General features: G+C 41.1%; 3 protein-coding genes across 7 annotated transcripts; 1 reads left to right on the forward strand and 2 right to left on the reverse strand.

Annotated features, from left to right (window-relative positions):
- Positions 1-33: 33 nt before the first annotated feature.
- On the reverse strand, positions 34-1,865 carry LOC145421127 (uncharacterized). The gene is made up of 3 exons (XM_080290979.1): positions 1,406-1,865; positions 1,135-1,299; positions 34-729 (listed from the first exon to the last, which is right to left on the reverse strand). The coding sequence occupies exons 1-3, from the start codon at positions 1,638-1,640 to the stop codon at positions 713-715; spliced, it is 417 nt and encodes a 138-aa protein (XP_080147105.1). The 5' UTR covers positions 1,641-1,865; the 3' UTR covers positions 34-712.
- Positions 1,866-1,896: 31 nt separating this feature from the next.
- Positions 1,897-9,574, forward strand: LOC113007985 (uncharacterized). 5 transcript variants are annotated; one of them, XR_013902422.1, is made up of 9 exons: positions 1,902-2,015; positions 2,736-3,408; positions 3,496-3,566; positions 3,646-3,702; positions 4,175-4,243; positions 4,337-4,414; positions 4,609-4,677; positions 4,774-7,385; positions 7,508-9,574. XR_013902422.1 is itself a non-coding variant. In XM_080290978.1 (7 exons), the coding sequence occupies exon 2, from the start codon at positions 2,736-2,738 to the stop codon at positions 3,336-3,338; it is 603 nt and encodes a 200-aa protein (XP_080147104.1). In that variant the 5' UTR covers positions 1,897-2,015; the 3' UTR covers positions 3,339-3,408; positions 3,496-4,243; positions 4,337-4,414; positions 4,609-4,677; positions 4,774-7,385; positions 7,508-9,574. The 5 variants fall into 5 exon arrangements, 1 of the variants encoding a protein (XP_080147104.1); XR_003269974.2 differs by having other exon boundaries at positions 3,496-3,702; XR_003269972.2 differs by having other exon boundaries at positions 3,646-4,243.
- A 399-nt stretch (positions 9,575-9,973) lies between these two features.
- Positions 9,974-13,805, reverse strand: LOC113007358 (C-type lectin domain family 10 member A-like). The gene is made up of 6 exons (XM_080290977.1): positions 13,688-13,805; positions 13,481-13,582; positions 13,154-13,300; positions 12,328-12,470; positions 11,369-11,472; positions 9,974-11,050 (listed from the first exon to the last, which is right to left on the reverse strand). The coding sequence occupies exons 1-6, from the start codon at positions 13,758-13,760 to the stop codon at positions 10,900-10,902; spliced, it is 720 nt and encodes a 239-aa protein (XP_080147103.1). The 5' UTR covers positions 13,761-13,805; the 3' UTR covers positions 9,974-10,899.
- Positions 13,806-14,244: the final 439 nt, after the last annotated feature.

The following is a 14,244-nucleotide window of genomic DNA, read 5'->3' on the forward strand; positions in this document are numbered from 1 at the left end:
ATACATCTTCAGAAAAGACAAGTGAGGAAAATATCACTTTTGGGAAATTTATTTTGCAGCCATCATCAATAAAACAATTGACAACAATTGGATGCATTTTTTTCAACTTGCACAACAGTCACACAATTCAATCAAAATGCTATAAAACTGTGGAACATTCCCGCAAAGCAACAACCATCTTCATTAAACAAGCATGTGGCAGACCCTCTACCAGAAAAAGTTACATAGCAACCTGTTAAAACAAAAATGACATATTGTGCGAAAATTACTGTAATCACCATCCCGCGCAACACGCACTCTGCTGTCACCACAACCATGGCCCTGGTCATAGAAAACACATGTGTAGTTACCGTACCAAAACATCAGGAAACCACCTGTGGGGAAACAAACCTATGAACACTGCAGTAACAGAACTATAGAAAAACAAACAAACAAACAAAAAACTGTGGAACATTCCTTCAAAGCAAGGACATCTTCATGAAAAAAGCAGGTGGCGGACTCTTGACCAGAAAAAGTTTCAAAGTACACATTGTGGACAGTACAAAGTACAGATTGTAACAATGTAAAAGCTACCAGTCCATGAAGTGAGTCAATATTCAGGCTTAACGCCACTCGTGGTCGGAGAGATCCTGAATCAGGGTGAGGACTCGAGGGTTCTTGTTGGAAAGATGCTTCAAGTTTTTGTTCTCTTTTTTGGTTCCTTTTTCTGGGTTTATGGAGAAGAAACAACTGTAGAATAAAATCATATAGGAGCATATTAAGCATTTTAATTGGTCAGTTAAAAAATAGTTACAACCATATAAGTACACATACACAGTCATGGCCAAACTGCAACAACAGTTGGTTTCCCCAAATTCAAGACAAAATATAACCAAAATGCTTTGGGAAGTGAACACTGCATGGTCAAAAGTATTGGCACCCTTCACAACATGTGTCTTTTGCAGTGATAAATCACACTTTAGCATTTTAAAAATCCAGCCCAAAGGTTATAGGTAGTCAGACGTCAGCTGAGTCTTGGTCTGGCCCCGAGTCTTAGCCAGGCTTGTACCCAGATTCAGATCCCAGACTCTCAACCACAATTGTTGTAACGCAAGAGTCTCAGGTCTGAGAAATAAGAAAGACATATTTGCTCACCTTTGAAGAACTTCCAGAGTGGAAGCCAACTCAGATAATGGATGTTAAAATTGTAGTAGCTCCCGAACATGATGCACAATGCAGAAATAAATGAGGATATGTTTGTGCTGATGAGGTTCCGATCAAGACTCAGCATGTATCTTCTTAAGGAATAGCAGGACTGTCCTGTGAACAAATTATTTAACAAGTTATATTAATAAGCACTGCAGTACATGACATTCTATAAACAGTGCAATAAAAAGAGAGAGAGAGAGCTATAAAACAGACTTACCAAAGACAATAATAGTGGGTGTCAGAGACACTTGCTCCAGTTGCACCTCATCTGCCAGACATGTATCTTCTACATGGAAAAGCATGAACTCCTCCTCCTCTTCAAAGTAGCTGAACAGAAGCAGGACCACCTCTTTCACATCATCTGAGCAGCCACTCTGCGGTCCCCGTATCCTCTTAAGCCTTGCATCAGTCTGAAGGAACGTCTTGCTTTTGCTGACACCAACTGTGGTCATGCAGTCCAGAAGACCTTTTCCCCTTCAAATCCAAGTAGTCTGTATAAGCAGTTAGCAGCTGTCCTTGCAGTTTAAGGTAAAAGAGACACATGTTTCTGAGATAAGGCTGACTATCACTGGCTGAACTAGCAGATGACCCGCGCGGGAGCTTGGGATTGTTTACCTAAACGGCCCTAAACCGTTTCCCATTCATTCTCTATAGTAGTGCTAAACAACTACGGATGTAATCTATTTTTGGCCACTACGGTCTTCCGGCGCTGTTGCGAGTTTGAGATGCTGCAATTTTTAAAAATCTCCACTTTTAAATTCCGGGAGACAAAACAAGTAACTCACCGCTTGCAACACATCTCAACGATCCTCGTTCATTGATCAAAGGTAAGAAACGTCGTTTGCAATAAGAGTAAACCAACAGAATACATTTACAGGTGTATATTACAGGTAATAGACGTGTTGCGATTGCATTTACGAAGCATCCATCGCTCGGTTAAAGACAGTGGGAGTTTATCCGGTGTTGTAAAGTGGCACGGTAAAAAATGAATGAACCTGCTCCTTAAATAAATCGCGTGTTCCATTCACGTGTTTTACTGTTGAATAAACTTGGTAGGTTTCTGACTGCTGTGACACTGACATTACAATAATGTGGTATAATTAATGCTAAATGACTTAACCTGCATTTTTTTAAATTGGTATTGCATTCATGTTGTAATGGTCAGTAATGTTATCTATACGATAGTCTTGATATCTCACTAACATGAGCAATGCCCTCTAGTGTACGAATAAACACGATAGCTTAAATAGGTATGTCAATAATCTGCCTGCAGTTCTTATGTGCCATGACTACTAAGCAGTTGGCACAAATTTTGCATTAAACCATGAAAGGTTTTTATTTACAGACAGAACAGTTTGTAATGCCTGGAGAAAAAACACTTATATCGCAAATGTTTATTCAGATTTTGTCTCTTTATTGTTCTCCTGCATCCTGCTTGTCTAAACCCAGCCACAATGTGCAGCAAGATTATAACCTGAAATGTCTTTGTTTCTGTTTGGAATCAATTTTGTTTAATATAATTGTTTATTTTTTCACTGCATGTTAAGATGCACAAGAAAGTTGCGCCATATCCAGGGAAAATCTCTGTGGTGTTCCGCAAGGGGCCACTTGGATACCTTCTCCAGGACCCGTCAAAAGAAGCTCGACGGATTAAAAATGACCCCAAACGTCAGCACAAGTCTGCACCTGTGAGGGAGGACGTTGTACGTCAGAATGCTCTGACTGTCGTCTATCAGAGAGGAGGGGATGCGTCTGACATGAAGGAAGTGCAGGGACAGTACATCCTGCAGTTTGGAAAGTATAAAGGGAAATCTTTCTGGTGGCTTCTGGGGAATGATGTCGGATACACCATGTGCCTGATCAAAGATCTCCAGAAGCAAGAGGCTGCAGAGACCTCTGTGGAAGAAGGGCATAGCAAGGAGAGCTTGCATTCATTTGTACAGTATGCCCTCAGCTTTGCAGAGATAAAGACTCTTCTGAACTACGAGGCCAGCAGAGTGAGTGTTGCTGCAGAAGCCTCTGAGGATGATCAGCTGGTTGGCGTTGGCTCACGAGCCAAGAGCACCTGGAAGGAGATTTGGGACGGCAGAGGTGACAGCTATGCAGACTTTATCATGAGGAAGAGCTGCAGTCAAGGCACAGATGCATAAGCTGCAGCAGTACCTGCGGAAGAAGCAGCTTATGCATCTGCTTCCACAAATGCTCCAACTAAACCCCTGGGTAAGTTGTTTTAAGAATATTTTAATAATGTTGTTGATGTGACATAAGTTCAGTATATATTTATCTAATTGTTGCCTGCATCATAAGGATGGATGAGGATAAAGACCTGGAGGACGCAATGCTGAGCATCTCACCTGTAAAACTACAAATGCAGAGCTGTAAGTACTGCGTTATTACTAAATGTCAGAAGTCTGTTTCTGTCTCATATGCCTCTGTCCTCTGTCTCTGCATAACTAGTCACTGTGCCAGCAGCAGCAGGGTCCACACCCAGAGGATCTTCAGGAGCAAACACAGGTTTTCAAATGAAAGGTTTCAGAACTGGAGTACAATAGTTTTCCATGAATTGCTCTGCAAACTGAGCCTGAACTTGAACTTTTATATATTGTCTTGTTCTTGTTTTGTGTGTTCTGGCCATGTTCCTCTAATAGTATGGTTGTATGCTGGCATTATGCTAACTGTCCAAAGGACTATGAATTGATACCAACCACAAAGAGTATGTGTTCTTGTTCTCTATGAATGTGTTAAAAACAAATTAAGTAGCAGTAGTTACTAACACCTGAATGCATGTTGTTCACTGACTTATACCGCTCCTCCTGCTTTGATGTGAAGAGGTTAAAATGATTTGGTTTGGCATTTCTGTTGCATATAAATATATTACATTTGTTTTTCAATGAGAAACAGGAGTATGGATGTGTGAGTTCCTACTAACAGCAACACTCATATACAGTGTAAATTATGAAGTTGCTGACAAGTTTTCTTGTTGTAGTTCCATCTGCGGCGCTGTCCATACCACCGTCCAGTACAACTGCTGAACTTTAGGCCTCATCAGCCGATGGTACAAAACAACTATAATGTTTTTCACATAATTAAATGTTCTTTTTATTGTGTCTAGAGTAAAAAAAAGTTTTTTCTATTACTATACCTGTAGGTGCAGCCTCAGGTGTGAAGAGGAAGTCACCTGTGCCCCTCCCACAGGAGCTGGCATTTCTACTAAAGGAGACCACAGGTCAGTCAAACAGAAAGGCCTGAGTCAAATCCTGGTCCCTCTCTATTTTCATTTATAGTTGATGTTCAGTTAAACATCTGCTTAAAGCATAGATCATTAATGATAGCATATTATTCACGCTCACGTTACATTTTGTCATCTTGCTCATAATTTGCACAAATGAATTACAGAATGACTGCATTAATTTGTTTCAGGACCGAGTACAGATGCTGCTTCCACATCTGTGCGCAAAGTGCTGACTTTTGAAGACAGCAGCGAAGATGGTGAGCGTATACAGCATGTCTTTTTTTTCTGTGTATTCCAACAGCAACAATATAAGAGTAACACTGTTTTGTCAAATATTTATGTTTCAATCCCAGCTCCTTCAGCTCAGCCAGCTGTTCCAGTTCCAGTAAAGTAAAAGTAAAGTGTAAAGTAAAGTGTAAAGTGTGCGTGTTAGTCCCCATAGGGAAATAGTTCCTCTGCATTTAACCCATTCACCCAGTGAAGCAGTGGGCAGCCACCAGTGCAGCGCCCGGGGAGCAGTGTGTAGGGACGGTACCTTGCTCAGGGGTACCTCAGGGTAGCCGTTCAGTGGAGTCGAACCCCCGACCTTCCGATCATGGGGACATCACTCTACCTACTGAGCTATCCCTGCCCAGTGGCTGGTTATGAGTATGACCTCAGGAGCTGGAATTGTTCTCCGCACCAGAAGCTGTGGATGAAGACTGAGCTTCAGGACGTTGGACTGTGGCCTGGGTCTCGACCAGTGCGTCACACAGGGAACGCGATTTCACTCTGGCGTCTCCCTCCACAGCCTGAGATCATAGATACAGTGGCTGACCTACCATTGCCAAATTTCTTCCAGCTCCACCCCTTCTTTATTTGGAAACCTGAGAGTGCTATCATGGTCAGGTTAAGAAACAATTATATCTTGCCATGTCTCCATGGTTGCTTTCGTTCACAAGTGGTCTCTGCTGGTGTGGGCAGGCCACGAGTAATTGTTTGCACCAGTGGTGAGTATTACATCCTGTCCTCACGACTCTGCTGCAGGGCTTGTCAGAGGAACTGGTTTGCTGACAATCCACGATGGCTGGAGAAACTGCCCAAAAGGTTTACCAATATTCTCCCTGCTTTACTTACATACAAAAAGGCCATCTGCAAGACTGTTATGAATGAGCTCAGGAGGACTGGCAAATCTCCAGCAGACATGGCAAACCAAATAAATGAACTCATGCACCTCAAGTACGAGCAAGCTCACCTGGCGTACCTCCATGCCACAGATTCGGTCTGAGATTCTGAGGCAGGAGCACGTGGACAGAGGACCATTGGGCAGTTCCTGAGGAAGGAAAATAAGCCACAGGAGTTCAGGTCTTATGAAGACCCACATGCCTGGTGTGGCGTCTCTGTGTCCAGCCATTACCTGACTGACTGCCTGCTCAATGAATTCCGATGTCAACATCCAGCCATATCTAAGGAGCTCGGAAAGAAAAGCGTCTGGACTTCTTTGAGTTGCTTGAAGATGTTTCACCTCTCATCCGAGAAGCTTCTTCAGTTCTAAGGTCAAATGGTGGAGAGTCCCAGATTTAAACCCAGTGGGAGTTTCCCCCCAAAGAGGGACAAAGGACCCCCTGATGATCCTCTACCTAATCACATGAGCCCAGGTGTGAAAGCGGGTGTGGGTCACAATTAGCCAGGGTTTCGGGGGAGCTCATTGTGAAACCTGGCCCCACCCTATCATGTGATTTCCTGAGGTCAGATGGCCCAGGAAGCCATTTACGTCCACTGTGAGTGACCATCTTTGAACAGAGGCGGTGGTTTACGGCACCAACTGTATGCCATCTATAATCCAGTTTTGAGATCCCTTCCCAGACGCCTTAACACCCACTCACATCCTGGGCCATCTGACCTCAGGAAATCACATGATAGGGTGGAAAATCTATCGTGGGATGCCTGGAAAACTACTTCTGCTGTTGTTGCTGCGGCCACATCTGGACCAGTGGCAAACAGCTGTGCCTCTCAAACCCACTAAAATAAGAACGTTATTGTAAAACTGGACCTGTTCCACTGCCTGAGGTGATTTTCGCGGGAGTGCACCTCTGAGCATCATCCTCTGTTCAGCACTTTCTGCCAGCTTCTCTCTGCTGCATTCTCAGTGGTTGATCAGGCGGACCGGAAGAGGCTCCAGGAAGCTTATAAGTTCTGTGGCATCCATCCTGCTAATCCCACAAAGCAACACATACGGGAGCACTGCAGGATCCAAATACCACAACCCACTGAGCTGCTGAACAGAGTGGAAAAGGTCCTGAACCATTTTCACCTGGCCACAGACCCCAACAACGTCCCACTCTTCAAGCCATCCATGCTGAAGGTGTGGCACATTCAAAGAGTGCACATTCTGCGTGGCTGCCTCAGTGACCCTGGATTCCTGTCCGAGGCACTTCACAGCAGGAGGGTTATCATTTCCACCAGGCCCAGTGGATTACCAGGACTCATGTATCCACTGAACTATTCCAGGCCCAGGGCATGACAGGGGTGGCACAATGGAACTACCAAAGACTGGTGGACCTTGAGCAGCCAGGTGTCAGTCTCCCTTCTGTTTTTGAGTCAGCTCTAGTGGTGGAGTTGAATGCAGCCTCCAGAAGAGTGACTGGTCAGGAGAAGTGCCCTGCACTTCACCTCTCTGACAGAGACACTGGAGAGCGATTTGGGCTTGAACACAGAGAGCCAGGCTGCCGTCCAGTCCCTCTGAACTGGGACAAACACAAAACCCTGAGAAAAGATGAACCGGCTGCCCTTTAGCCCCCATCCTCTGTTCCAAAACCTGTGGCTGCCCAACTTCAGGTTCCAGCAGCGGGACCCTCCTCCAGCCTGGCACCGCTAGGTGTGGCATCCCCTGCACCAGCACCACCTGTCACCCACCCTTTCTCTGGTGCACTTTTAAAGCAGGAGTTAGCATCAGAAGACACCCAGCAACCTACAACAGTCATGGGTAAGTTAACATAATGGTATTGTCAAACTGTAATTACTAGTATTATTATTATTAATATATACGTTATTATTATTATTAGTTCATTGCATGATATATGAGTAACTATTACTATTGTTTCCCAGAAATCTCTGAAGCTCTACCTCTGCCGATGCGGGCCTCACCAAGGAGTGCTCGCACTGGACCTATAAAGACAGGTGGACAGGTTTTTGTGCTGGACCACACACGCTGGACACGACCCATGAAAGAGGCAATAGATGATCTGTTGGAAAAGTACCATGGGAAGAAGGACAACCTGAAGCTTGTGGATCAAGATTATGCAGACATGGTCCATCGCTCGGCTACAGATCCCAACAGCCTGCTGCATCCCACATCCAAGGTGCACATATCCCCTGTATGTGAAGCACTTGGCTAAACTTCTCAACTAGGGCTGGGCCATATTATACCGTACGGTAATACCGGTATAATGTTAGGCAACGATAGGAAAATGAAATATCGCGATAGAATATGAGTAAAACGCGTGCCTTTTTTTTCATACGCACATGGCCGATTGTTGAGTGAAACAGATAAACCAGAATTGGTTTGTAAAAATGGTGCAACTTCAGTGATGTGGTTTGGTGTTTGTCCGTCAGATACACAACAAAGCACATTTTTTTGCAGAACATGCAAGCGGCCGTCGTTATTGTCGTATTTGTCGGACTAAGATGCTCTTAAATCTGGGAGTAATCTGGGTCCTAAACTCTGTATACTTCAGGTCAAACAACACTGCAGCATCACTGAGAGTTAAAAACTGTCTAAATTCTTTCATCTTTAATAAAACGATCAGCATTGCTGCTTTACCAGGTGTAACTATGAAGTTTAACTTCCAGGCATCCATGAAAACAAAATTTATCATATTTAACGGAGTTAGAAGTTAGCAGGAAGCTAGCGGAAGTTAGCTCGCTAGTTTCGCTAGTTACCTAAGCATGATATTGCATGTTCTGACTGACAGATTTCTGAAAAAAATCAAACGTACAGCTCTGCTATCACTTCCAACATAAATGAAGACAGGAAACTAAACAGCAGTGACGTTTGTAGGGTTACTGAAGTTGGGCTAGCTGGTATATTACGTGATCACTAGCGACACAGCTATGTTAGCATAACATAAACAGTGAAGCTGGAGGACAAACACTAACACTTTTCCACTTATAAAAGTTAACGTGAAGGTTCCTCATGGTTAGAGACAAATGCAATCGCTTGGCAGGATGCTGTAAACGGACCACACTTCAGTCAGGAGAACAACTGAGATAATCCATCCACAATACGAGGTTAGTCATTAATATACTGCAACAACATGGGAATAGAGCAGCTGCCAGAGAATTCAACATTAATGAATCAATGGTACAGAAGTGGAGGAAGCAAGAAGAATGAGTTTAATAAAGTTTGATTTATCTGACTGCTTTGTTTCGCTTAATGTGCCTTATAATCCCGTGCACCTTATGGTCCGAAAAATACGTACTGCACACTGCAGTTTAATGTTGCAAAGCACCTCTTTTTAACTTCAGTGGATATTATACATGGTTATGCTCAGGATATGTCAGCCCATTTCTACTGGAAATGCCTTTTGGTTAAACTCTCAGCAAGGAATTTGCATTTGCACTGTTACATTTTTATAAAGCTTTAATGTACATAAAAACCAGCTTCTTGCTTAAGTGAAAATAAATAGAAGGTTGTCTTTTTGCGCTAGTAATGTTGTGGAGTTGTATTTTGTCTCGCATCAATTATATCGTCAGTTATATCGTTACCGCAAATTTTCAAATATATATCATGATAAATATTTTTGGCCATAAATCCAGAGGAACTAAACTTTGTTGTTGTTTCTTTGGGCTCAATTTTGCCTGAGGCTGAAATTGATCTGATTTCTGACAAGGACACAAAATGTTTTCTTCTTTCAGAAGAAAACATTTTGCCAATAATCAGATAAAAAGATTGTTGAACCAGGTGGTATTCTCTGGAGTTTAAGACCAAAACTGAACTCAGTGAATTGACATTAGACTGGAATTCATAAGATGAATAGAAATACTGCTGAAGCTGAATGATATATATATGTGCGTGTGTGTGTGTGATCTTTGTTTTCTCCAATTCACCAGGTCTGTATAGTTCAGTATGACTGTGGTACATGATACAAAAGAATAAATACAGAAGAATAAAAACTTTATGTGAATAACTTTACTCTTCTTAAAAATAACTCATAAAACAAGTAAAAGTACAAATGTGTACAAGTTAGAGACTTCCTCAGTAAGTTTACACTCTTTTGGAGTGATTTTAATTGTGTGTTAAAGAAGAAAGAGATTAGAGGTAAAGTAGAGGATGAAAGAGTCCATCACTGAGGCCGTCTCTCCTGCATGAAGTCCAGGTGCTGGTTTTCCAGTGTGTGCGTCTGATGGCCCAAAGCTACCTCGGAGCTGTAACAACATCTTTCTCCAGTTTTACTTCTCATCGTGGTAACACAAGTGGTGTTCCTGTTTAAATTTAAAACATCTTTAAAAAGTAATCACATACTTTTTCGGTGATGTTTTTTTTTTTTTCTACTTAGCGGGAATATATTGTCTGCTAAAGATTGTTGTGACTGTTAGTTAGGGTTAGGGTTTTTCTTTAAATAGCTTGGGGTCCCTCTAATCGGGAAGGACCCCCAGCTGTTGGGGGAGATCAAAAGATACTAGAAATGCACAGCATGGGTTATGGAACCAGTTTCCTGCAGTCATAACTGTATTTCAGTCAAAATGCTTTTCAAAAATGCATGTGGTTATTTTAATAAAATAAAATAAATGAGATTATTATATGAATAAAACAGTTAAAATAAGGCTGGCAGGACCATGTCCTTTTCTGCATCAGAAGGGAATTTAATTTATTCATTTAACTATTTATTTATTATTTATTTCTGTTATTCATTTGGCAGGGATAATGTCAAACACATTTATTGTATACAAAAAACAAAACAAAAAAACCCACTGAAAATCAAACCAACCAGCTTCCAACCAGAATATAATAAACATTTAATTAATGCAGTAGAATTGCAACTGGAGGTGACACATTCATTATTGTGCTTAATAACTGCATACCTGAGAACCTTTCAGCCATGTTTTTAAACTATAATTAAAACTCTCCAAAAGTATTTGTGTAAAAAGTTCTAAATTTCCACTGACCGTGCTGAAACACAAATAATTAACTAAATTAATATAAAAAAACGTTGAATGAAATTTAACACAACAGCCCTCTGCAAATGAAGCTCTTGTTAAGCCTAACCATTGAACCAGCACTACAAGTTGATAAATGTTATTCATAAAAAAAGGATCTACAGACAATAAACCAACTTTAGCCATAGTGGATTTAGCTTAGATTTGATTGGATTTCTATAAGCTGGATACCTATCCTCAGTAGAATAACTCTAAAAATGTAAAAACAAAACAAAAACACAAAAAAACAAACAACAATGGTACCTCAATTTGCAAAATATGTACACATATCTTCGTGTTTCTTATGACATTTTTTCACAGACCCAATGCAGAGAAGCTCCACATGAACGATCATTCCACAAAGTGTTAGCAGGAGTTCTGATATGAGCACAGTCCTCTTCACCCCACCGTGTGTCTCCAGCACCATTATCAGGTTGATTACTTTCCCAATATCTGGAAGGTCCGTAAACAACACATTTAGTATTGCTGAGAAAAGAAATGAATTAGATTAGAAAAATGTATACAAGCACAAAAGCCCGGAAGAAAAACACCTTTTAGATCAGGGAAGTGCCAAAAGTAGTGTCTATTTTTGTTACTTGTTTAGTTTCTACTGGTGTTGAGTAAAATGTTTAGGTGATAATATGCCATACAAAAATGCCACAACTCAATCTTTAAAATTATTTTTATTATTATTATTCAGTGATATCTTAAGTCCGTTAATGAGGTCATTTCTACATGTGCAGAAAATATGCTGCATGAGTGAAGACTTACTTTAGAGTCAGAGGAGTTCCGTCTATCCATTTCCACTTTCCTTCTTCTTCTTTGTCATTTAAACCAATCCAGGCTGGGTTCTGAGTGAGTGTAATGAGGTAGTTCTATTCAACAATAAGAAATTCTATTTAAATGACAATATAGTTCAGTATGTGGGTGGGGTTTTTCAGTTTTATCTGAGCACATAGAAAATGATCAAAGATTTCACTTGATACAACTTAAGCTTTTAATATATCATTTACAATGGTGTTATTACAACTTATACATCATTGCTAGGCTGCATTTTTATTTGCTTTCCCCTCCCAAGGGCAGGCTGTTGCCATCATGAAATGTTCACAAATTCTAACTCTGTTGCTCCACATTACATTAAACTTATTTTAGCAGGAAGTAATCTTCAAAGCAGCAGTTTTCTACGTAGTTATTTTGAAATCTAAATAATCACACAGATAGTAGTCCATATAATTGTTATAATCTGCTGATATATCCACATGGACATATCATGGGATTCCAGCAAACAAAGATTCTAAATATTTCAGATTACTCGGTGTACACCTCTATGTTATGCGTGTGAGTTTTCTTGTTTGCCTTCAGCTTAGTTCTGTTGGTATTTTGACCTCATTAGTTGGTGTCCCTTGTGTCTTCTTATTACTTTTAATTCTTGTCTGGTGATTGTCTTGATGTTGTTCAGCTGTGTCTCATTCCCTTTTGATTTCAACTTCCTTAGTTTGCCCTGAAGAATATATGATCCTGTCTCGCTTTCTCCCCTGTGTGCTGTCTGTTTGTTTTGGTTTGGTTTTAAATTTGCTTCATATTTTACATTTTTGTATCTTGGACCTTTACATTCAGCGTAAAAAATGTATTTATTTATTTAATTTTAATTTGGGTCTACTTTCTGCATAGACTGACACACATTTATAAATATGAAAGAAAAAACACCCACATGCACACAGACATTTTACCTGTTCTTCAGGGCTCTCTATCACCACTAGATCTGCTCCTTTGTTTCTGCAGTCCTTTCTACCTTCATCCCAGGAACCAGACCTTTCAGAGAGGAGATAACAGCTGCAGCTGAACATGCTCCATCTTGAAGGACACGTTTTCTCTGAAAGAAAGATTGAGCACAAAATACAGCACCAATTTACTCATACTAATAATGAAAGTAACCAAAATTTGTGTCACTCAACACACAACAACACAACAAAATGTTGGTCATCGTTATAAACTGCTTGTTTTAGATACCTGGAACATCACTTCTCTGGTAGGGAAGGAGTCTGAGCATTTGCAGGAGGTTTACAAATACTTCCTGCAAATACACAGCACGGGTTATAATCAGTCTCTGGCAGAGACAGTCAGAACCTGTAGCTTGAGGTTTTCCCAAGCTTTAAAGTAGACTTTGACCTTAAGGCTGGGGAATGGATCCTTGCTACTGGTGAAGATTATGAACCAAGCAGCAGCTCAGAGTCCTCAACTGTCTTGGAGTCCCTTGATGGGGTGCTCGAAGGACCATTTTCAGAAACTCCTTTGCAGGCAGCACCAACCTGCGACAGGAATGTGGTCATTTTCTTTTGTTGCGACAACCCCCAAACCAAAAGGTTTGCACATGAGGCCTGGGAAATTGTCACCCAAAGACTTGGGTGTGTGATGGCCTCATGGGAAAAAAAAATCTCTTTTTGGAAGTCTAAGAGAGAGGAAGCCATCTACCACTACCACGTGTGGGGGTGAGGGGAAGAGGAGAAGAGAAAGAGACTCAATAACTAAATATTAACAGCACATACAAAGACTTACTCTGTTTAGACATCATCTGAAGCCTTTCAAGTTCCTTGGTTTTCTCAGTGAGGTTTGCCTGGAGCAGGTCTCTCTCCTCAGTCACGAAGGAAAGGTTGTTACTGATGGCAGAGAACGCTGCTGCTGAATCACGTAAGGAGTTGCAGTCTGAAACAGATTGAGATGGATGCTTCTGAAACACAAAACATTGCTTCCTTCCATCATTCATTCATACTTACTGTGTCTGTAATTATGTGAATTAAAGTCAAAATATTTAAACTTTTTTAAAGTTGTTTCAGGATAGGCTGATAGAGTTTTGAGTCTCTTCAAATGAAGAACCAGACTCACAGCTGACACCAAGGATGATGAGTCCAATCAGCAGGAAAAAACTCAGCAGGCCCAGAGAAAGAATAATAACTAAATTGAAACCCCTCTTAGAGCTCCTTGGACCTGAAAAAAAGAAAAGATCAGTGAAGCAGTGCACTGTACAAAAGATTAAAGACCATCACAAATGATAAAATACATCCGTTTTGTTTTCTGCCACTTCTTTCTTACCTGTGTAATTTGTTGAATGTGTTGGGTAGGAAAGTTTGGCACAATCCACATTAGCGTAAATCTCCTCCATCATTCCGAAGGCTGCAGACTGTTTCTGTCAGCTCTGCCGCACTGGTCATGTAAATTGTGAAAGTAATACTGATTTCAATCACTTGTTTTTCATCATTAGAGGAAGTGAAATGTTTCAGATGTTATTAATATCGTTACAAAACCATTGAAACTAGCTGTGATCCAGAGGTGTGGACTCGAGTCACATGACTTGGACTCGAGTCAGACTCGAGTCATTAATTTTATGACTTTAGACTTGACTTGAAAAAATGTTCTAAGACTTGTGACTTGACTTGGACTTTTACACCAATGACCTGGGACTTGAATTGGACTTGAACCGGTTTACTTGAAAAGACTTGATATTTCACCCCAAATATAAAATTTAACATGCATATTATATAGAGATTGAAAATGTGACGTCATTCAGGGGTAAACCGCAAAGGATTCTGGGAACTCATGGCAAGCGGTACTAGCGCACGCAGGCTTTCAATTGAAATCAGTCACACAGC

The sequence above is a fragment of the Astatotilapia calliptera genome, chromosome 16 (assembly GCF_964374335.1).
Source record: "Astatotilapia calliptera chromosome 16, fAstCal68.1, whole genome shotgun sequence".
In the NCBI taxonomy this organism is placed as follows: domain Eukaryota; kingdom Metazoa; phylum Chordata; class Actinopteri; order Cichliformes; family Cichlidae; genus Astatotilapia; species Astatotilapia calliptera.

What these genes read in the sequence shown, in the direction of transcription:
- LOC145421127 (XM_080290979.1), bottom strand. Translation starts at nt 1,640, where the DNA reads ATGACCACAGTTGGTGTCAGCAAAAGCAAGACGTTCCTTCAGACTGAT. An exon ending in ACCCACTATTATTGTCTTTG is followed by an intron (nt 1,300 to 1,405) that starts GTAAGTCTGTTT and finishes ATTTGTTCACAG; the next exon opens with GACAGTCCTGCTATTCCTTA.
- LOC113007358 (XM_080290977.1), bottom strand. Translation starts at nt 13,760, where the DNA reads ATGATGGAGGAGATTTACGCTAATGTGGATTGTGCCAAACTTTCCTAC. An exon ending in ACATTCAACAAATTACACAG is followed by an intron (nt 13,583 to 13,687) that starts GTAAGAAAGAAG and finishes TCTTTTTTTCAG; the next exon opens with GTCCAAGGAGCTCTAAGAGG. An exon ending in GGAACTCCTCTGACTCTAAA is followed by an intron (nt 11,051 to 11,368) that starts GTAAGTCTTCAC and finishes CGGACCTTCCAG; the next exon opens with ATATTGGGAAAGTAATCAAC.
- LOC113007985 (XM_080290978.1), top strand. Translation starts at nt 2,736, where the DNA reads ATGCACAAGAAAGTTGCGCCATATCCAGGGAAAATCTCTGTGGTGTTC.